Source organism: Corvus kubaryi, unplaced genomic scaffold (assembly GCF_017639235.1).
Source record: "Corvus kubaryi isolate FWS band 111438036 unplaced genomic scaffold, C.kubaryi_AGA036_p1.0 74, whole genome shotgun sequence".
Lineage (NCBI taxonomy): Eukaryota > Metazoa > Chordata > Aves > Passeriformes > Corvidae > Corvus > Corvus kubaryi.
Window position 1 is genome coordinate 13,421,326 of NW_024582061.1, and position 23,199 is coordinate 13,444,524.

General features: G+C 39.2%; 1 protein-coding gene across 1 annotated transcript; it reads right to left on the bottom strand.

Moving 5' to 3' along the window:
• Positions 1-828: 828 nt before the first annotated feature.
• Positions 829-20,305, bottom strand: LOC121675580 (BPI fold-containing family C protein-like; the record flags this gene model as incomplete). Its single annotated transcript, XM_042051145.1, has 15 exons — positions 829-1,924; positions 2,452-2,528; positions 3,555-3,618; positions 4,511-4,553; positions 5,971-6,038; positions 6,664-6,834; positions 7,782-7,835; positions 8,792-8,965; positions 10,521-10,614; positions 12,075-12,133; positions 12,221-12,284; positions 13,000-13,155; positions 15,865-15,993; positions 17,765-17,876; positions 20,179-20,305. Coding segments are annotated over 15 exons (1,464 nt in total), but the record flags the coding sequence as incomplete, so codon positions are not given.
• Between the last annotated feature and the right edge of the window lie 2,894 nt (positions 20,306-23,199).

Consider the following 23,199-nt stretch of genomic DNA (forward strand, 5'->3'; position numbering starts at 1 on the left):
ATAACTCACACCCTCAGTTACATATTTCTGATGTCAGTGAGGGACACCAAACTAATTCAAAATCTCCATTTCTTTCGAGTTCTTTTTCTTCCATTACTTTTCTAGTCACTCTTCACCTACCAAAGAATACAAAGAATTGGAAGCCCTGCTGTGATTTACTGCTGTTTGGTTTCAGGATGCTTTTTTTAGTGTTCTGTCAGACAGCTAGATAAATAAACTGATTCAGCTCAAACTACGCTAACCATGTTTCTTTCCTGAACTGAACTTTCTGTAGTGGGACATTTGTAGAGTAGTTTTCCTTTCCATACACTTTTAATGTCTCCTGGTTGAATGTCTCTGTTGACACTGATAAAAGGAAAAATACAGCTTCCATTTTACAAATATTAAAGGTATGGAATTATTTGGAGATTAATACCTTCGAAGAGCTGCAGCTACTCACAATCAAAGAACAACTTCTGTATGATATAGAGGCCAAGGACAGCCTTGGCTGCAGTGAGCATGAGACTGCTGAGTTTCAGATCCTGGGAGAAGCAACAAGACAAAGAACAGAATTACAGCCATAGACTTCAGATGAGACCTGCTTGGCAGGATCTGTGGGAAGTTGGCCTGGAGAGCAGAGGTCCAGAAGAGCTGGCTAATCTTCAAGGGCAGCTGCCTCAGAGCATAAGAGCAGCCATTAGAATGTTCAGACAGCTGAGCAACTGTGGCAGAAAGCCAGCATGGAGAACATGGAGCTCCTGAGTGAACTTAAGCACAAAAAGGAAGCATACAGAAGATGGAAACTGAGACCAGCTACTTGGAAGGAACAAAAATATCTTGTTTGCACACATAGGAATGAAATCAGGAAAGCCAAAGTTCAGCTGGAGCTGAAAGGCAACAGGAAAGGTTTCTGTAAGTACATCGACAGCAGAAGATGAATGTGGGCTTCTTGCTCAGTAGGATGGAAGACTACTGACAAAAGACATAGAAAAGGCCACTTTTACTAGCAAGGCTTGTCCTCCGGCCTGCACCAGCAGGTGCCACCAAGGGGGCTGGAGAACATGAACTACAAGGAGAGTCTGAGAGATTAGGCTGTTCACCTTGGAGAAGAGAGGGCTTGAAAAGCCATTTTGTTGCCTGAAAATTTTGCAAAGAGACTACAGAGAAAATGGAGCCAGAATCTTCTTGGAAATGTGTGGTCAAAGTACAAAAGGCCACAGAACATGCTGGAACATGGGAAATACTGATTAGATAGTAGGAAAAAATTTACTCTAAAGGTAGTTAAACAGTGAAACAGATTGTCCTGAGAGATTGTGGAACCTTCATCCTTGGAGGGGTTCAAGACGCGACTGGACACCATGCTCAATAACCTCATCTAATTAGTCCTGTTTTGAACCAGTGTCTGGACTAGATTATATGATTCTATAATTACATGGCAATTCACTGAGCTTTATAGATCCATTCCCACTCTTGGTGTCCAGTTACAAAGTGACAAATTGTGAAATTCTTACAAAGGATAAGGTCTCGCTCCATATACAAAGTTTTGCTAACACTAATGGAGATAAATTGAATAATGCAAGAACTGGCTTTTAAAATTAAGAAAATGTATTGTCTACAACTCTAGTGAAAAGAACCAGTCACTCCTTCTCATCAGGCTGCAGCAAGTTTTCCAAAGCATTAATAAAAATTGGCTACACTCACTGTACTTAAAAAACAACAGATTTGCTTTGTGAAAAGTGCTTAAGAAGTTTTACTAAAACATTAAAAACAGCGATGAAAAGCCATGCTTCTAATGTTATAGCATCTACTCCCTATAAGACAACAGAAGGAAGACTACATTTTTCTCTTATTGTTCTTTAAAAGTAAAGGGACATCAGCAGTGGCTGTGAAGGTCCTCCTCATCCTCCAGTTGATAGTGAACATCAGTGCAAATAACCAGATGACCCTGAGGAAAGAAAAACATATAAAATTACCTTAAATTCAGATGGGTATATTCAGGTACAGTACTCTGGGACTTGATCCTATGGTAAGACCCTCAGCAGGGCAGGAGGGAAGAGTGGCTTCGTGCCTCCTTAACTTTAGGGTTGGAATGGGCTCTCATGTAGGTTAATACAACTCTCCAAAAGACTGAGCAACACTTAGCACAGAGACACTCTGCCCATGAGCCTTCCTAGAGAATGGTTAGAGTGATGAGGACTCAAGCACTCAATGCTCCTAAGCCTTGCTGGGGATAGCAGTGCTGTCCTTGTCATGTCCCCATACTGGCACCCCGAAGGGCTGGTGGACCCTTTACAGCCTACAACTGCTAGGGGTGGGGGGCTTATTTTGGGTCCAGAGATTGCATTTTATATTTAATGTATAGTGAAAGCTTTACTATTAACAACATTTAGATCTACCCACCTCTGGAACACACACAAATGCACAGGCCTGAAACAGAAGCAATTTTCTATAAGAAGAAATTTGGCTTCTCACCTGATTTATTTTTATTACAGGTCCAGTCAGGCTAGTGTGGGCCAAATTAAGAAGAGGAAATCCTTTCCCTAGTTTATCTTCAAAAAGGACAAATATAAATACATTTGAAAGTAATAATAAAATGCACTTCAGAAGCATCTTTCTCAAGGAACTCATTTTGTTTGCAATTTCCCTTTAATTAGCTGTCCTTGTGTCTCTCAAGGGAGATATTATTCATATGTACTAAAAAGCAGAACACCCTGCAAAAAAGTTGCACATAAACCTCTTACAGTCTCTCAGCTGACACTAGGATCTGCCTGTCTTTGTTCCTCTTCTGGTATCTCCCCCACAAGATGTGGTTTCTGCTATTTCCCATTCTGACTTACTCTCCATCTTTGTTTTCTTCTCTAATTGATCCTCTCAGCCTGTGGGTTCCTCTTATTCTCATCTATCCCTCTTTTCCCAGCTAAAACCCCAGTTTTATTCCTATTTGTTTTTCTAAACACCTGACTTTTGCATCCCACCCTTTAATTCTCTTACTTTTCTTCTCATTGATAGCTCACCTTTTTCCTCAGCAGTCTTCTCTGTTCACCTCAGAGGCACCTTCTGTACTCTCTCACCTGCTTCTTTCCACCATCACTCCCTTGTTCATCATCCCTTACTCCCTACATCCCACAGAATGGATTTTCTACTCTGTCCTGCCTGTGGCAGCAGGTGAAGCACAAAAGCAGAGGGAGGTGGTAAAGTTAGAGATGTTACCCTGAAGCCCAAAGATGCAAGTGTGCTCCGCACTTCCTCAGTTTGGGCAATTCTCTGGTCACGGCTTGACTCTGTCAGGACAAGACTCAGGCCTGTCTCAGCTCTGCTGCCACACTGCATTCAGTGAAAATGGAACCCAAGCCCAGTGCTTGAAAGGGAGCAAAGACTTGCTTGCTCTCTGCCAGCCCCTGATCCATATGGCTGAATGACCAGGATCGAAGTCCAGCACAGAGTAAACCTGCCCAGCTGTCACCAAATGTAAAGAAAACCTCCCATAATGGAGTGTTTAAAGCTGGGCACTCCCTTTTATTGTTTCAGTCTTGCTTTCTCACCAGCTGTGCTCAGGAACTGGCTACAATCCTTACCATTGATTACTGGAATCACTATTCTCTGTAAAGCATAAGACAGGAAATTCTCCAGTGACTTCTGCTGTGAGGGAAAAAGCACATTTGGGGATTATTGCCTGATGCCTATGAGGTTGCAGCTTGATGAGGAAGATGGAGGGTTAGGACTGAAGTGACAAGCAAAACAATCAGAGCAGAGCTTGGCAGAGAAAATCTCAGGCAAAAGAAGATATTTTTTGGTTTAAGTTGCAGCTGAACAATGCAAAGTATACATGGCAAAGAGGTGTCCATGTTTCTTACAATGAGTTAAATTGTAGGGCTTTTTTTCTGTATGTTAAGTACCTGGGATGAACCTTAACTTTAGGAATGAAATATGCTAAACCTCATTTCAGCTGGCAGGACTCAGTTCTCAGAAGTGAACTCTGGATGGAAGAACTGTCCTGTGCTGGTGCTCTGTCTTAATGCCACTGTGATTAGTGTCCTTCTTCCTTTACTTAAAGGTGTGGGTTGGACTGACCTGCTGCAGAGTCTCACTGATCATTTCAAAGTCCACAGTGAGTGATCTAAATAGTGGCATTGCATTGTGTTTCTTCTATTCCCCTTTTTTAAGCTCCTGTCTTTATGATATTTGGTTGAAGTGATTTAAGATAATTCCTGACATGGAGATGAAGCCTGACTTTGTATTCACTCCAACTGCTACACAAACTCAATCCAGCTGTGAATTCCATCTGAACCCAGGCAGACTATATAACATTTTGAGCCTCTGATGAGGAAAAAACCCCAACATTCTTAGAGGTATTTCCTCTTACTGAAAAGAAAAAGAAAAGCAGAGAATATACTGTTTCAAAACAGAAAGAGCAATGGCAGATGATATCCCCAAGACAGACCAATAATTGCTCAACAACAAGTTCAGAAGAATTTCTTTTGTCTCCAAAGGGCTCAGCTACCTCTCCTAGGCACTGAAATCATCAACTTACGTCAGGGAAGCCAAGACTGGAGTGCAGCGGGGAGAACTGGAACCTGAAGAAAAGAAGTAAAAGAAGAAAGACTAGAAGGCACAAGTTATGCACAGTGCTTGAAGATTCATTTATGGAAATTCATACTGATTTCATGCTGATTCACACATTTAACTTTGTCAAAGGCTCTTAGATTCCCAGCAGCTTTTAATTCAAACTGACAGAACTACAAATGAGTTCTAGAATCACCAGGATCTTTCTGGTACTAATCTCCTCCTGTGATCACGTGTAGTTCTGGGCTGTGACTATATGACTTGGGAAATCAAAATTTTCTGGAATTGTCATTTCCTGGAATGGTTGAACTACACATTCCTCAAATGCTCATTATGATTTGAATAAACTCATATCCATTCCTAACCATCATGATTTGCTAACTTTTCCCACTGATGTCTGTAATGCATCCTCGGATTACTGTAAATATAATCCTGGGGAAAAACAAAGGTTTGAAGAACAGGAGAACACATCATTGTGCCAAAATCTCTAAGTCAGCAGCACCATTACTTCTTAAACTTATACGGACAGGCTCTGATCATTGTAAGTCCTCTTTTCCTGTTAAAAAGTCCAGTGACCAAAACTAAGAAAAGACTGTTCACATTTTTCTTTAATGAAATTGTAATAGATTAAAAATTGTCATATATTTTGGAATTCTAATCTAACTCGACGTATAGCACTAACATGAAGAAACACTGATGTGGGCTACCTTTCTGAAAGTCTTTGCTTCTACCCATCAGGTGCATTTATGGAGAAGGGGGCTGTAAACCCAGTCCTGCTGGAAGTGTGAATAAAATTTGTTGTAAGACAGCTGAGAACATGGACAACTCCAGGTAACTGCAAAACCAGCAAGATCTAAGTGAAATCTAAAAATCTCTGAGCTTTGATTCAAACTACAGACACCTTTCTAGTCTCATTTGTTTGATGACATGCTGCTGCAGTGCGTGCTACGTAGTCTCACTTTTTCCTGCCCCTCTCGTGAAGGCATATGGAGAACTAAAGGGACAGTGGTCCTGTGCAGGGTTTGCACTCCAGCACTTGTTCATGATGCTCAGACTTCGCATGGCAGCAGGATTCAGAGGGTTTTGAGTAAACTACTGAACTTGATTCTCCAACACCAACACAAGACTAAGACAGATGCCTTCACAATAAGCAATAAATTGAACGTTGTCATCTGGAAAGGTATTTAAGCTACAGAAAGGGGGAACATCATGGGGCACAAGAGACATGGTTGTTCCACAATATTATTGTATTTCATCTCCAAGATTTAGACCAACCAGTCAAAAGTATCTTAGAGCTCCTATGAGAAAGAAGGTAACTAATTTTCTTTTTCTCATGGTGAAATAAGCATTGTCAGGCTGACACAATGAGTTCTGTTGTATCCTAATGTAGGGATCATTAATGCTGCTTTCTGAATTTTTCTTGGTTACCTCTTCAGAAGTAATGAGATAATCAACTTCTGTTTGCTTATAGTCAAATTTACTCTGGTACTGGCTGTCTGCAGGGAAAAAAAAAAAGTCTTCTGTGACTGTACACATAGATACTGTCTTAGATACAAGCACAAATGCAATTGCTTTTGTGATTGGAAACACATTGTCTAAACTTTTCATGTGGTCAATACATATAGATTGTGAAATCATTTGTGAATTTGCCGCTTTCTGCCAGCAACTGGGATTGAGTGAGCAAAGTGATAACACTGCCCTGATTGCCTGTTTATCACTAGGATCATTTAAGTCCTTGCATGGCTGACATAATTGGTTCACTTGCAATCTAATGAAAAGATGTCTGGGGACACACTGAACTATTTTATAACACAGAGGTTAGGAACACTGGGCATCAGATAGTAACATTTTTTATATATTACAATTTATTCCTGAATAGTTTCTCGACCTCCCACATGGAAAAAAGGGCTCTCTGCACCTGCCTATTAAGACTATTAACTTCTACAATGTGTGGTGCACGTTTCCTCCCTATGAAATGCAACAAAACAGTGTGCATATTTGTGGCAGACCAGTACATGCTATTTTATGCTAATCTCTATGATTTTCAAAGAACCAGGAAGATTACTGTGTGATTTGTTCAACCCCAGCACTGAATGTTACCTTCTAGCTCCTTTTACTTACTAGATTCCCTGCAAAGACGTACTGGGTGGTTGAATTTGGCAGAACAGCAACCACTTCTACACAGCCAGTGATCTGTAGGACACATCTGTCTGCGTTTAAACTGACTGCAGGAGGTGATGTAGCCATCAGCCTCAGCAGCACTGCGCTCGCTGCTGCGTAACTCTGAGCAATCTGTGCAGGTTCAAAGAGGAAGCAACTGCTGAAGGAAGAGTTAAGCTTTTCTTAAGCTACAGTTTCTATAGCTGCATCATAATCAGGTGTTACACACCAATCATCTCGTAATGAAGCAGTATTAAAAATACTTCATTTTCATTACACCAACTGATGTGACAAAATTAGCACTGCATATACTCTGAGTTTCAGAGATGATAAAGCAAATGATGAAGTTTCAAACTCACTGATATTGAACATATATAGGGAAACAATTTAAAGGCTATTCCTGAAAAATGTATTTCAAGAGGAAAAGATTAGTATGCTTAAGAAATGAAGGAAATGAGTGATTCCAGTAAAAAAAAAAAAAAAATCACCTTGACAATACAAAGAATTCGGAAAAATTGACAGCCTTTCAAAAGAGGCAATCTTTTGAAAAGCAGGGAAACTTCTAGAGGACAAAATTCAGTTTGCAATGCAGAGTCTGAATTTCATCATCTTATAGTAGATATTGTCCTATTTTTAAAGCATTTCACAGTATCTTAATTTCTTGCATCACATTTATATACTCATGACTATTATTTCCCATTGTACATAATCTCCAGTAGTCAGAAATCAGGAATCTTCGCAAAGAGAAGTCAGGTTACCAATAGCAGAGATACCATTACCTTGAAGAGGAATAAAAGGAGACTGAGCTGACAGATGCCTACCACTTATTCTTTATAACTGTTTCAATGACAGAGAGCAAATCTAGCACTCAGAGGAGTAGAGAATGACTGAAGTGTAGTATGATATAGTTAGGAAGAGTTACCATGGGGTAGACATGTAAGTTTGAATCTTGCACTAAAAATAAACCAGTTTTCCTGTCTCCTCCAAACTTTTGCAAATAGCTAGCACACAGATAATATCCATAAAAAACATGAGATACTGCTTTTTCTTAAAAGGTCTGTACAAATAAAAGTACTCACCTCAGAAACAAAACATCTGAGTAAGGAGGCATTTAGATTAAAAGTACTATCAAGCTGTAAACAAAATAAATTAGATCATTTTATCAGCTTGAAAATTAGGTTTTCCTTGGGGGGGAAAAAAACCCCCAACACATCCTGTTTATTTTAGTTTTAGACAATCCATGTTTTGATTTAGTATTTTCTTGCCCCAGAATGATTTCTAAGGAACCCACAGTGCTCTTTTGGACAGAAGAGAGAGATTTCTCGGACTTGATTCAGGAGCATGTACCAGTAAACAAGCATTATTCTTTGAAAGAACAGACAAGACTTCTGCCTTTGAGACTTTCTCAGACGAAATATATTGAATATGTCAGAGGCAAGGACTCAAAAATCTCATTTGCCCTTTTGCTGCTAATCACTGTGATGATGTTTGCAAGTACCATTTGTGTCATCCATTTTCATAAAGACCCTCTTAGCATTGTTACAGCTAGCAAAACTTATTGGAAACTCTGATTACAAATGCCATTGTGGAAACTGGCATTTCTGAGAGGTCTTGGATGTTCTTCGACCACAGCTGAAAGCTTAGTTTGCTTGTACCTGCTGCCTGCCTCATTCTGCTGCTCTGTTAAGACTGAGGATTTATTCTAGTTCTCAACATTGCCAATACGTTTATCATGGGCCACTGTGCAGCAGACTGGGGCTTCAGTGCACTTTTTCTTGTCTTGCCCTTTCCTATGTGGAATCCATGCAGACAAAAGCTTTTCTTAGTTCTTTTTGCCACTCCTGGCACACCAACTCTGTGATGTTCATTCTGTAATTCTTTGCCTAGAGGTGCCAAGAAGTTCAGACTGAAGTCTCACGGGGACTTTGACTGCTTTAAATTATGACAAACGGAATGAATGTCATGAATTTCTCCTACAAGTGGTATGACCCAAATCTATGTGAAACGGCTAACAGAAGGTGTTAGTCTTCTTTGCTGACTATCCATATTGCTAATGTTTGTAATTCTATTACAAGCAAATCATACTCACCTCTTTGGAGATACTGATGTTAAAGGCCCCTGCTCTGTAGTAAGCCAGTGAAGCAGACTTAAGAAAATAATTGGAGACTCCCAGATATATCATGGAATCACCCTGGTTTGGGAGGGCAAAGGGAGCTGGAGCAAAGGGAGGGTCTGTGTGATTTCCTGCTGGATAGACTGTGCCCTGCAAAAAGTCATTATCAAATATTTCTAGCTGAAACATTTGTATCTATCAGAATGCATTAGCAGTGGTTGAACAGAAAGAATTTTTCCCAGTCTGCAGAAAAGCTTGACATTAAAGAAACCTTGAACTAAGCAAATAAGTTTGTGTTATGCCCTAAAAATCAGCAAATTCAGGCTCTTTTGAAAAAATACAGGAATCAAACCAAATCTGGGTGCCATACTTTCAAAGTTTGAATTTGAGCATTCAAGCGAATATTCTGAACAGCAGCTACAAGACACACACAAAAGAATTCTCTGGACCACAGTTTTCTTTCTCTTGTAGCAAAGACACCTTTTTTAATTTAATGCTGAGGGTGATATTTCAAGAAAATCTTCAGGCACACCCAAAAAGCACTGGAAGTTGCTTAGAACAGGGACACAAAGGATCCTTTTATATCACCTAACACTCAGCCCTGACCCAGCTGCCAGTCCTGCAAGAACTAGTTTGGGTGCTGCATAGGTAGGGGACCTTGGTTCAGGTATGCTAAGAAAATAACTATTAAAATGTGAGAAGGTATGTGAGCTCAGGCCATGAAAGAGAAGAAGAGTAATACAGACAGTAAATAGTGTAATTACTGACACTGTGAAGGTTAGTAGCTGGAAGATTCTACAGGAAAAACACTGACTGGAAAGGTATAAAACCCTAAGAAAAAAAGCTGAAAGATGAAAAAAGACAACTTATAACCATCAAGAACCAGCCTGTTCCAATGAGCACTGAGCAACTTCCTTGACTGACTTAGAATAAGTCATCCCGTGTCCCATTGGGATGTCCATGTGTTAAAGCTTGGCCTGTAAATTCAAGATAGCAACAGTAGCTGATAAGTAATTGCTTAGTTCTTTCAAGATGTGTATATCCTGCTTGCAAAGATTTTCGTGCGTGGTAGAAGTTGCTTGAACAAAATTAGCTGCGGCACATCTTTCTTAACGGAAGTCTGTTCTGAGAGCCATGAGGATGCTCCGAGTTACAAGGACAGTTGAAACTGCCGGAAAAGATGGGTGTTACTGAGATAACTCTTGCAACAAAGGTGTAAAGTAGATAAGAACTGCTACGTGCTGCTCAAGGACTGTCTGAGAGTCGTCTTCTTTTTGGGTGTGACCTGTACTTATACAAAATGCTGAATCATCTCAAAACAAACAGTTTTGGACTGCAATCACACTGGCAGCCATCACAGATTATTTATGACTGCTAACAGGTGAAGACCAAGCAGCAGTGCAAGAGCTGGGTATCTAAAGAACACTTTAATGCTGTTCCTAAAGCGCCTGTGGAGAGTTTCAACTCTGAAATAACTTAATTATAAATAATAGCTTTGGTTGATTAACAAATGCAGTTAATTTATTAAATGAAAAATTGTATCTGGTTTCCAAAATAACTCTTGACCAAAATTCCCAAAATGTCTTATTGCTCTTCTAAGTAAATATTGGAGAGGCCAAGTAAGACTGTAGTGAAAGAAAATTCATCAACTCAAAAGATAATCAGAAAAGTCTTAGAAAGCACACTGATATTAAAAACAAATTACCTTCAAATCCAAGTTAATGTGTGATTTGAAGACTTCTGGAGAACTAACTAGGGAATAGTCTACTTGTGCAAAGGCGTCAATCTGGCTTAAAACTAGAAAAATGATGGACAAAATCAAAACATATATTAATTATAAAACCACACCACAAACAGTTATTGCTTAGTTAAAGGCAAAGGCATTATAGAAATGATTAATCTAAAGAATGGTGGGGAAAGGAAGAAGAAAAAGAAAAATTATTATAAGGGAAACAGTGAGAGTATTCCCCCTGGAAAAGCCACTGATTCCTCCTGATTTAGGCCTTGTTCTCCTGCTATTCTCAACTGAATACACTTTGCAGAAGTCTCTCCCATGCAGTGATAAACCTAGGGCAGAGTCGCCGCTTTTGTTACGTAATTGCACAAGAGAACAAAACTCTCCTATATGATCAGTGAAATCCTGCTAAATATGACTGAATCCTTTGGAAGATGACATTAGCACACTTTTCTGCCTATCAGTGTTGAAGTAAAGGGACGTTTTTCACATAGAGAGCACTTCATTATCAATATGAGTGAAGACATTTCCTGAGAGGTGCCGGATGCAGCCTCAGTCTGATTGATATTTTTGATTGGACTGTACAGTCTGTTTATACTGTATAAAAATCAGATGGGTTCAAGGAGAAACAGTGAATTCACACAGATATTATGAACTTCTCAATATGACAGCACAGCTTGGAGTGCCCTTGAACCTGAAGTGTTTAACTATGTGCTGCATAAGAAAATGATCTCAATGACCATGATTTCTAGTAAAAATTTGCCACTGCTTGGCACATGGCAGGTATAGGTCATTTTAGGAAAAATAAATGTCTACTTACTCTGCTTCTGAACAGCAGAGCAGATAATAGAAATATCCACCATGAAAAGTGAAAATGAGAACAAACTCTATGACCTGAATTATACTTCTTATGGGACTTAAATTAATTTGAGTTGAGAAAAAACCCAACTATTTTCAATCTTGGGGGAAAAAACCCTAACAACAACAATAAAAAAAAGCTGTGGCATTGATTATAGTCATGAAAATCTAATATTTATATCCTTTTTGAAAATGGATAGCTATTGTATTCATGTCTCTGCAAGAATGACACAGGAATTGTTACTGGTAGGAAAAGAAACATGCTCTGTGTGACACTGTCTACTTGCAGCATCTTGTTACCTCACTGAACACAAGTCATATGTCCACACAGCAAGAGCATAAAGGAACAGCAGGAAAATGCTCACCTCCAAAGTCTAAAGAAATAACACAGGCCAACCACAACAGATTGAAAGATTGCAGGTGACTTGCTATGGGCACAGAAGAAATCTGAATATTGTATATAAGATGCATGCAAGAGATTTCTAGGGTGAAGTATGGAGGGTGAAGTATGGAATACGTTAAGGTACAGAACAATGGCAGAATTTTTCTTCCTTCCCTTTTTTTTTTTACCATGAACACAGGAATAGTTTGGAATCTAATAAAAATGGCTACAGTTTGAGCACTATGAAAATTACTTAACAAAAAACTGCTATCACCAACTCATCCTTATGCTTTCTAAGCAGTGCATCCATCATTTGGATTTTGTATTTGATATTTAGGCATAGCTGTATGAAAAGAGAGACAAGTCAGAAACGTAAGGCCTGTGTTTTAACTCCTCCCTTCACTAATTGAAACCATCTTTGCAAACTTACACTTTTATCCAATTTGGTATGAATGGGCTTCTCAAGATAACCAGATGGAAAGCTGTAGATCCAGCTGGAGGAAAGGAAATGAACACAGTGGCTTTCTTACCATGGATTGAAATCTCTGAAAATATAAAATCTGGCAGACTGGGACATCAATGTCATTTATATTAATGAGAAGCAATTACAGCTTCTATAGTAGACTGAACACTTGACTGTTTTTATTAATTTGAGAGTCTCAGACAAATCTAGGGGGTCTGAGTCTCAGAATAGCTATATAGAAGGCAATCTGCAAAGTTGTGAATGTTCGTGTTAACATACGGATAAATGATGCTCAATTAGCCACATTTTGTCTATGAGTAAGAAAAAATTCTAGAAAATCACAGTAAGAACTGCAAGCATTGTTTCCTATTCTATTAGCTTTATTCCTAAATTGTAGGTCAGCTTGTCAAAAGGCTTAATCAGTCTAGATGACCTTTATATCTGCAACCCCCCATTTGCAATCTTGTACTCTCTAATATGGTCAAATGTCAATGCTTACACGTGCAGTAGGTCTAGTCAGCTCATTTGCTGGCACATGCAGGAAGAAATGTAGATTAACTGCACTTCACACACTCAGCAAAGGAGTCTGGTTTTGAAAACAGATCATTAAAAACCTCTTTTCAGAGCCTTCAATAGTTAATCATATCCTGTAGCTGGATCCTTAGAAATCAAAATTTGAGAGGTGTCCCTTATGGTACAAACCCTGCTACTTCCCACAGAGTAATTAGAAAATTTGCTGTACATACCTAGATCCTCCACTTAACTTGACTTTTACACTATCAATGCTCAGCTGGCAACTGTGTAGCAACGTGGACAAGTGGCCTGTGCTATCCCGTGACACTTTGAAGATAACTGCAATAAACAGTCCTGAGATGGACACAGTAATTTGTCCTTGGTCTCTGCTGCTTGGGGAAAAAAAAGCCAAAGTCAGTCAAGAAAACATCTGCTGTAAGGGAACAATTTAAGAAATGGCCTGTAAATCAAGTTTGAAAGGACTTCTTGCTTCTGTTATCTAGAATGAAGAATGGGTTTTCTAGGGATTAAAGTATTTTAGGGACATGCCTGGTATTCAAAAACAGATTATATGCATATGTTTCAAGGAAATTAATTTTCCAGTGTTGTGCAGGATTTGACAAGTTTACAAAAATGTCACGATTTCACAGAAACACAAGATATTCCAGTTCTTCATGATAGATCACCCTGAAGGTCTCTGGGACTGCAACAGCAGAAGCCAGTTGGCTAATAAATATATAACCCAAGTTTTATCAACTTTGTAATTGTTCCACTTTGCTCTTTCCAGTTACAGTTTTCAATAACTCTTTTAAATCTATATATTACTCCATTAGTTTTTGTCCAGCCCCAAACCCATTCATTCTCCTTTCTGTAAAATTCCCTACTAAGATCCCAACAGAAATCTCTTCATACCTAAATTCCAGAAAATTTAGGTATTAGGACTATGGTTAGGAGTTGCAAAAGCTGTAGAGAACTGAGTAGGATAGAGAGTTGAATGGATGTTAGAATAGCCTTATAAAAACCTCATTTACCATAACAGAACTGACACTGAAAGCATCATTTTTCACCCTGTCATCTTGATTACTTGGGTTTTCTTTTCTCAGGCATTACTACAGTGGTGGCATCATACTACAGAGAAAGAGCTCTGTCCAAGAGGAAGTTCAAACCATGAGTCTCTCCACTTTCCTCTTAATTTTTTTAGCCAAAACAAAATTCCTGGAAAAAGAAGCTGTAATCCTAAAAGATTATTTTTTACCCTAAACTGCCCCTGACCAGACCAATCCCTAGTTTGCCAGTCACAAAGTTCCTCCTATCACCATTACCATTTTAAACCCCCCCTTCAATTCATATATGTTCACTAAGTGTCTATGCAGAGAAAGCACCACTCTTAAGACCCTCATTTTCCAGTCCCTATCCAAACCATCATCAAAGAAACCATTAGGAAAAATATTTTCCCAAGGAGAGTTATGCAGCATTGGGACAAGCTATTGGAAAGGTTGTTGCATCGTGATCCTTGGCCAAAAAACATTACTAGTCAGCTGATGTGGTCTAGTCTGGTGACTGCTGTTTTGAACAGGAGGCTGGACCAAATTACTTCTAGAGATCCTGCTAACTTAGGTTTACTCATCCTACAGGGACACACATCATCATAAAAGGATCTCAGCCCTCCTCCCTTTTTGGGCTACTTGGGAGATGGGGAGCAACATAGCTACTTAGGTCTTTTGTTCCTGCATCCTTATATATGCTTTTCTTCTGAAGGAATCTTGATTGACTGAGGCAGGGTCACAGCTCCCAGTCTTCAGGAGCAATGGGCCCACAAAGAAGTTTTGTGACTTGCAGAGTGCTCTGGGACATAGTGGAGAAAAGGACTACTTTGAGAACTAGAAATGCACTAGAGTGGAAAGAAATAACACTATCACAAAAAGCAGCACTAGATTAATCCTTCAAAAAGGCAAAAAAACCCCTTTACTCCCTAAACTCCACCAAAGCTGCCTTTGACCGCTTCTCCCATGATCTGCTCTGTGAAATTCTGACTAAGTCCCTGCCTCCCTTGCTGTCTCTGGAGTCTTTGGTGTTTTATACATCTGGAGTCTCTACAGATTATGCCCAGGTCCTTATCCTTCAGCAAGAGAGGTGGCTTCAGTGTTTAGGCACAGCTGTTTTGCCCTACTGAATATGGTATCTTTTTTCCCCACAATAGTGATATAACAGAAGAAATAACAGAGAGGCTGGGGGCACAGTGACAGTTTCCAGCCACCAGTCTCACTGACACAGAAGGCAGAACTGCATTCCATGCTCCTTTGGAATCAGGATGTGCTGTGAAATTTTGTAGCCTGGTGATCCATCTTGCTGTGCTATCTGGCTCACAATAGAGCAATGCCTACTGCTGTTACCAGCTGCTCCATTAACCCAAATTGTAGAGATTAGCACATTGCAAACTTTTCTGATATCCCAGAAGTTTTAGGCCTCCCCATTCCCAAGAAAAGCTATACTATCCTAATACTGTTGTATTAAAGTTCTATCGCGAAAGTGCTGAGGTAAGTGGAAAAATCAGTATGTAATCATGTCAATACAGACAATCTTATACTGCACAGGCTTATGAAGCTAAGTCAGTTTTCCACACCAACCCAAATTCTGGAGTTTCTGAAGTTGTGAATGTTTGGCATTTTGACAGTGCCCTTCCTTTAGCAGGAGCTGTTTGGACAGCAATATACACTGTACCAGCATGCAGATAATTAGCTATAGAGTCAATCTTCCAGCTATACTATACAAAGAAAGTAGCAAATGTGGCCACTGCAAACTCCATGTTCCTGAATATCCATGTAATGTCCGGACAAACTGAGCATGCTAACAGATGTCTGACCTGATGCTTCTCAAAGAGACCTGTGGGGTAGAATAATTTAAAAAAACCCACAGAACAACATTAGTTGTCAGGGGATGTTTCCTTCTTAAGAAGTTTATTCAAATAGATTATTGTTGTATTGTTGTTAAATGATAAAGCACATCTGACCTGAAAAGTAATTACCCAGTATATTTCTTAATTTCATTTGCAATCCTTCTCCCAGAGCCCTCCTACCTGCACCCTGTACAATACTTACAGTAGCCATGAATGTACTCTCCAGTCTGCACTGATTGTAGCAGAAGCCTGTGCCACTGACAGATAAATGCCAGTGCCAGAAATAAAGGAAGCAGAAGTTTCTGGGAAATCTACAGCATTAATTCTGAGCCTACAGAACACAGAAAGGGGGATTATTAGACTGCACATCAAAAGACTAAGAAGGACCTCTGATCACTGAAAACCCTTCTGCTATAAAAGGTAAAGTCTATGCTTCAGTAAAAGAATTTCTCAGAAATGACTGAACCCATGTGTATTTTAGGAAAGAAAGACACTCGTACCATTACACCTTGTAGGATCCTTGGAAAAAGAACCCTTTTGGCCAGGGGGGTTTTGGGTGTGGTTTGTTTGTTTGTTGTTTGTTATAAGCAAAAACGTTCCCTTGGGAGAAGAACGAACTCACTAAAGTGAAATCTTCTTGCCAGGGAAAGAATAAATCTATGTTTAATCCCAGATAATACATCTATAAATAAACCCAGGTTGTCTGATTGCTAGCATTTACTGAAGACCATCAAAGTTTTTGTTTTCCCATTCTGCTTCCCTGCCTAAGCAAAGGGCTCTGGAGAGGATCCATTTTTCTAAATTAAATCTTAGTTGAATATTTCCCTGCCAAAACAAATCTTTCTGATACTCAAGGACATTGTCTTGCAGATGGGTGTGTTGAATTGAGCTGAACATTGTAAAGATATCAGATGTCATCTTATCACGCTGTATACATTTCTCATTGTTCCCTGCTATCTGGTAGAGATCTCTGACACAATTGCCTTTAATCTGCTTTCCCTGGGGCAGAAGGCACCAGCTCCTTTTAGTTAAAATGACCATAACTTTCCAATAACCTCTCAGGCAGTAAAACTGCCTTTAGGTATCTTGTTTGCTGTGAGCTAAAATCAGATTAAACACTGGGAGGATTACCAATTTCAAGAACTATGGTTGGGGGAATGAATTGGGGTTTTGAAAATCATGCAATAATTTAGACTGAAATAGGACCTCAGGAGATTTTGCTGGTTCAACCTCTTACTCAAAGCTGAAACAACTCAGAGACTCTGCCCACTTGAGTCTCAAACTCATCCAAGAATGCAGACTCCCCAGCATTTTCAGCCCTTGTTCTGGTGCTCCCTAGAATTTTTTGCTAACTTTGGTACTTTTCTTGATGTGACTTAGGCCTTTTGCTCATCATTGTTTCACTGTGTACTCTTGGAAGAATCTGGCTCCATGTTCTCTTGGCTTTTTTTGTTTATAGCCTATTGGAAGGTGGGATTGAAGGCTGTAGAAAGACCTGCTTTTATATTAGTCTCCATATTTGAAGAAATTGTAGGAAACTCTGTAAAACTGTTTTTCTACTGACTGCTCCTGGTACAAAGATTTTCCTCTTCAGTAAAGAGTTGTTGAGCCCTATCCAGTCAAAATGATAATTTATCATGTAAATTCATCTAAAAGTATTCAGTAAAAAGCATCTTCCTGCCACATCATCCAAGATACATCATCCCCTGCACACATTTTCATCTTATCCCTTTTTTGGCTTTTTTTTCATCAAACACAAACAGATTATTTTCATTGCTACGGGTCCTTCATTGGAGCAGACTGTTAATAACACCAACCCTGCCCTCTTTCCCACCCATTTCCCCTGCTGTATCATAGCCATGCTTATACCTGTCTTGCCCCAAACTCTCACGCAAACCAACTGAAAAAAACCAGCCAAGGTGCTCCTTCAGAAGCTTTATAAAGCTCATCTCTTGAGTGAAGCAGAACAAGTACTTCAGAAGCAGAGTTAGATGAACCACTAAAATTTTACACTGAACAAAGCAGTGGCTGTGTAATTATTACAATGTAGTAATAAAAAGCTGATTCATCCTAAAACTTTGAAATTAATTTCCTTTACTTACCTTGAAACGATATAGTTGACCTTAACAACAGAGAAACTCTCCTGCCCACTCCAGCTTGGGAAAGTCTCTTTCAATACTGCTTGCTTCAGGAGCTCCATCCCAATCCTCCAGCCTACAAGGGGACATAGGAAAGTACATGCCTTGCAGATTGGATTCAGGCACCTGAAGGTCCAGATATACTGCTAAATAATTTAATCATAATTTTTAACATAGTTCTTGCAATACTCTGATTCTATGATCTTTACCTAGATCTCCTTCCAACTACAAATATACCCATTTATAACTTCTCTTAGCCTCACATATAAGCCATTTAATGCAAGATCAAGATAATCTGTTAGGATAATTTTGTCCCTGAGTTGTGTTTCATATTCTAGAGATTGTGTCAGGTTTCTGAAACTCTTATACTCCCTTTACTTCACTCATAATGTGGATGGCCTTGGGAAACACTTGGTCATCACCTTTACCTCATATTGCCTCATATCTGTTGGATGAAAAAGCCAGTCATGAAGTAGCAAGGCAACTTGTCTATGTAGTGGTTACTTATGGAAAAAGTGTGATACATGCATCTGAAGTGCTGGTATGTCAGATCCAGAACTATCTAAATTGTTGCTTGTGTACAGAAGTTGTTGGAGTTCTAAAGACAATCCTTTAAAATATTTTCTTCCTTTTTCTTTCACAGTACATATATTTTGCCTCTGAACCTTAACCATTGCAGCCTGCTGCAGATGTCTGACTTATTTCCTTACCTTCTTTCCTTGCTTTAAGGAATCCCTGCTTTCTTGAACGTTTCAATGCTATTTATGCATTGATAATATACACAGACCCTATTATCAAAAACCAGAGCATCTTTAAATCCCAAATTCCTTGTGCCTTCCTTCTTTTTGCTCATCTTTAAGACATAACTAAAACTTTAATACTGAATTATGTCCTGCTTTCAGATGTTTTCACCCTGAGTGTCTTTAGCTTTTGACCTCACAATTGCTGAATACTAAACATCTGGGTTTTTTTCATCGCCGGGCTCCATAGTATTTGAAAAGCGAAGAATTGAAATTTGTGATAACTGGAATACCATTTTATAAAATGCATCTGTTATGAAGGAGAAGTAAGTTATGATGATCTGGGAATTCCTGTCTCCAAAGCAAAATATGGGCTCTCACTGAAATAACTTAAAGCCCTCTTATGACTGTCAGTGAGGGCAGCCAGTGATCTCAGGTGGAATTTCTCTCAAGGTTCTTGTAGCAGGCAAGATGCATGAATGCAGGATCTATTGCCTCAGCCTTCAAATCTCACATTAAGGGAAAGGATATATCAGGTACCAAGCTCTTCAAATATGAGAAATACCTTCGGGAGGAGACTGTTCATCTGCTCTTACTACTAATGCAGGGGTGTGCCAGCTTAGTCTGTTCATTCAGCACTTGAAAGGCCACGCTGACTGTCCCAAAAACTGCTATGCTCCCACTAAGAAACACCAGGTTGAAGTCTCATTTCTAAAGGCATCAGAGATCCCTGGGAAACAAGGGAGATCGATACAGTTTTGGGTGACTGATGTTTGCCCTGCACTTCTCAACTCCTCAAAAGCTTTTAAACAATGCTCATGCAGCAAAATAAGTGGATCTGATCCTCGCTTTCATCTCAATGGAATGAACCCTTTTATTTCTCATTTCACAAGTCCATTGTTTACCTGTCAGCATGTTCAGTACTTAAATGACGATTAATCCTTAGCATGACTGAGTCTTTGTTGAATTTGTGCCTTGTTAACTTTTATTACTAATATTAATACTGTAAACAACTGAAATTCTACTACATGCCCCCCACACCCATGGAGTAAGCCTTAGGTAAGAGACGGTGAACGTCAGCATGAATAGAAAGAGTATGGAGAATATATTGTGGAAATTTTCTGTTAAGGGGCAGAATTATGGCAGTCACTAGATTTTTTTTTTAAAGAATAGCACATGCAGGGTCTGTCCCATGCCAAAAGCAGGAGTGAGAGTAAAGGTGTGCATCTACGTGGCTGTTCCAAAACCGTAAGCTTTTTTCCCAATTGTGTCTGATTATCTTCAATTAAGTATTGCACTTTAAGTCAGGTTTTTGACACTTTAAAAAAAGGAGCAATTGTATGACCATCTAATCCTGGTTCTAAAAAAGTATATAGATATGAAGAATATAGTAGAAACTACTGGACTGTAGGAGAATGCAGTCGTCAGTAAAGGATAAATTCACACCTGGGATGAACACAAAATAAAGGAAATAAATGAGGAAAGAGACAAAGAGTGTTCCTGGTGTGAGGTGACAAAAGGAATATATTCTATTTCAGTATTTAAGAAGCTTGTTCCTTCATTGCACCTCTATTAAGAGACAATATTCTGTACATAGAGTATTTATGATAAATTAACTTCTGGCAATGTTAGACATACCACAGTCCAGCCCCTTCTGAGTAATCCTCACTTTAAGACCAGGATTAGCCTCAAGCCTCAAGGACAGCCAACACAGCAGGAACAGATACCACGTCTTTAGCATCTTCTCACCTTTGTCATGAATCTGTTAAGAACATGTATGATACAAATGCTTTCATAAATTATGCATACCATGAGTTGCAAAAAGTCTGTATCCATGACTTTCTTCAATGCAAGTTGGACAAGGATGGATAGGCAAGAGAGCCTTAGTTAATGATTTTATTGCATAAAGTCATAATTGTGGGAGCAGGCACATATTTATGATTCTTTGGATCTCACTTTGGCAGGCACTAGCTGTTGGTGAGACTGAATGGTTCTGCTCCACTACTCTATCCTGTCCCCACACCCATGTCTTGGCTGTTTTATTTTACTATCTGTCCTACCTCCTGTAGAGTGAACATGACAAAGCAATTCCAGTCAAGGAGAAGCAGGTCTGTCTTCCTCTATAACACCACCTTCTTTTTATACACATAGCCTCCCTAGGACATACCAGATTTGAGGGGCTCAAAGTTTTTCAGCTGAATCTGCTGGTCTAATAAAATAAGGCAGGTCAGACACTGCTACATGAGATTGATTAAATGAGGTTACATGAGAAGAGAATGGAAGGGTAAATTCAAAGCATGTGTGAGAATTACATGGTGATCACAAAGGAGTAGAGAAGGGTGTCCTGGCATGAGAATGCAGTGGTGTGGTTGAGTGCAAAGCAGGCTCTGAGCCACTGCATGGTGGGACATAACCACACAACAGATTCACAAAAGCTGAGACAAATTGTTTCTTTCTGTGACACATTCCTAGTACAAAAGTAAGGTTTCTTTGCTCAAAATTCTTGTATGCATCCTGATTTTCACTACCAATGACAGCCACTGCTCAATTTCCTAGAAATAACAATACTGTTTCTCAAGACAACTTCAAGTCTTCCCAGTGCTGCATTAGAAAATTGTTTATTAGGGACCTATAATAACTTTATGCTGGGCTTACCACAGAGAGGAGTGGAACATTCTTTTCTAACACATCTGATTGTGATCATGATACCTGTGTATGTGTAAAACCATGCTAATTAATCAGTAGCAACAGGTCTTGCTAATTTCCCAGTAATTTGGAGACTATAAAGTAATTCCTCGATTTCTAACAAGTATCATATTGTCTTGGACAATCTATTCCATAATCTGTTAGAAAACACATAAATGTTAAAACAAGCACAAACCCTCCCTTCCACCAAAAAACCCCCCACCCCACCACCCTTTGGTAGTCTTACTTCTGTATTGAAATTAGTATTATCAGGTCAGATCTAAATGGTTGCAAATCTACGTTCTACCCAGCACCTCATAAATAACTGGTCTTCAGTAGATTTCCCACTGTAAGACAGACAAAATGCATTATCAATATTGCTGTGAAACTGATTCTTCGAGGAATCCTTACAAAGTTATTCCAGGACATTATGCAAGAAAAAGTAGTCTCAGGGAAAAAAACATTCTGAAAACATAATCCACATTGTGACAAATTTTGAAAATGCACCCTTTAATTTGTCCATCTCTAGTTCTTTCGCCTTTTTGGTTTTCTCTCTTTTAAGCAACTCAAAAGAAATACTTTAAGGTAGCAATGTTATATTATGCACAACAGCCTGTTGAAGTCACATACCTTAAACATTTTCCAAAAAGTGTCCTAACTTTTCCTGCAGACATGCCACTTTCAATCCTGATTAGTAAGGGTCAATTAAAAATTAATGTAAAACCAGAAAGATTTTTCTATCATTAAAGGACATGGCTATTTACTAGATAATTATCTAGCAGGATTTCTAGAAACATTGATGCAGATGAGATACCTCATTCCCATAGCATGTCATTCACACTGAGGAACAGAAAACAGCAATCTTGGTCATTAGCGTGCTTTGGAGCTGATTAGTTCTTGTTTGGATCTTAAATGTAGGTTGGGTAAGAAGCTGAAAGAAACTGAACTGCCACGGGAATAAAATATGCTATCATTTCATACTGCTTCCTCACACCAACAAGCTTCACTTTTGCACTCCAAAGCTGATACTCTTGGTTTCATCCCTGAGCCTCTCTCAGACCCTTAGGATCGATTGTACAAGGTCAGTCAGATGACTGAGGCAGACAGAGCTAAGCAGAAGGAACTTGTCAGCTGCCTGATAGTCTAAATGAGAGCTGCCAATTGCACTGCTGAGGACAATATGTGTCAGACAAATTGCTCTGATTTTTATCTTCAGTAACTGAGCAGGCATGGACTGATTTCTGTATGTAAATAATTCCCTCAATTCTTTTGTCTTCGCAGAGATAGTGCATTCAAGTATTTAAGTAGAGAAAAAGATTAAAAACTCCTTTGTTTCAGTTTGTGTACCTGTCTCACCCTAATGAAGTACTCTACTTACCAGGCTGTAGATACCATGTCTGGTTTCTCCTTCGTGAACAGTCTGCAAAAACTTTTAATAAAAATCACAATAAAGATTACGGCTGAAATCTGCCTAAGAACTCAGCAAGCTTCTGATGAAAAAAAAAAAAAAGTCACCATAATTGGCTTGCACAGGTTTAACACAGCCATAAAACCACACTGTCTTCAACTGACCATCCTCAGCATAGAGTACGTCTGAAAAAGAATTTTGTCATTGTCTTGCCTTGGTCCTGCACAAGATTCTCCAGTCTACAACCCACAGAATAATTTCTTTCACTTTCAAAAATTTAGAAACCTCACTGGTTAACAAACACAAGGCAAACAGTTCTCAAACACGATAGCAAATATAGAGTCTACCCAACCTGAAGTCCAGAAGGAGCACTTTAATTTCCCAAATATCTCTGCTGTTATCACAGAACTGGGACTGGATTTTTCAGTTCCTTCTTTGCTCCATTGTTTCTAGTTACTCTGCAGTATACTCAAGAAGAGGTAGGGTTTCTGCAGCTCAGTCAACAGTGTCAAATCAAAACGGACTCAATAGCCTCAGGATTTTAACCCTTCCTACACACTGATACT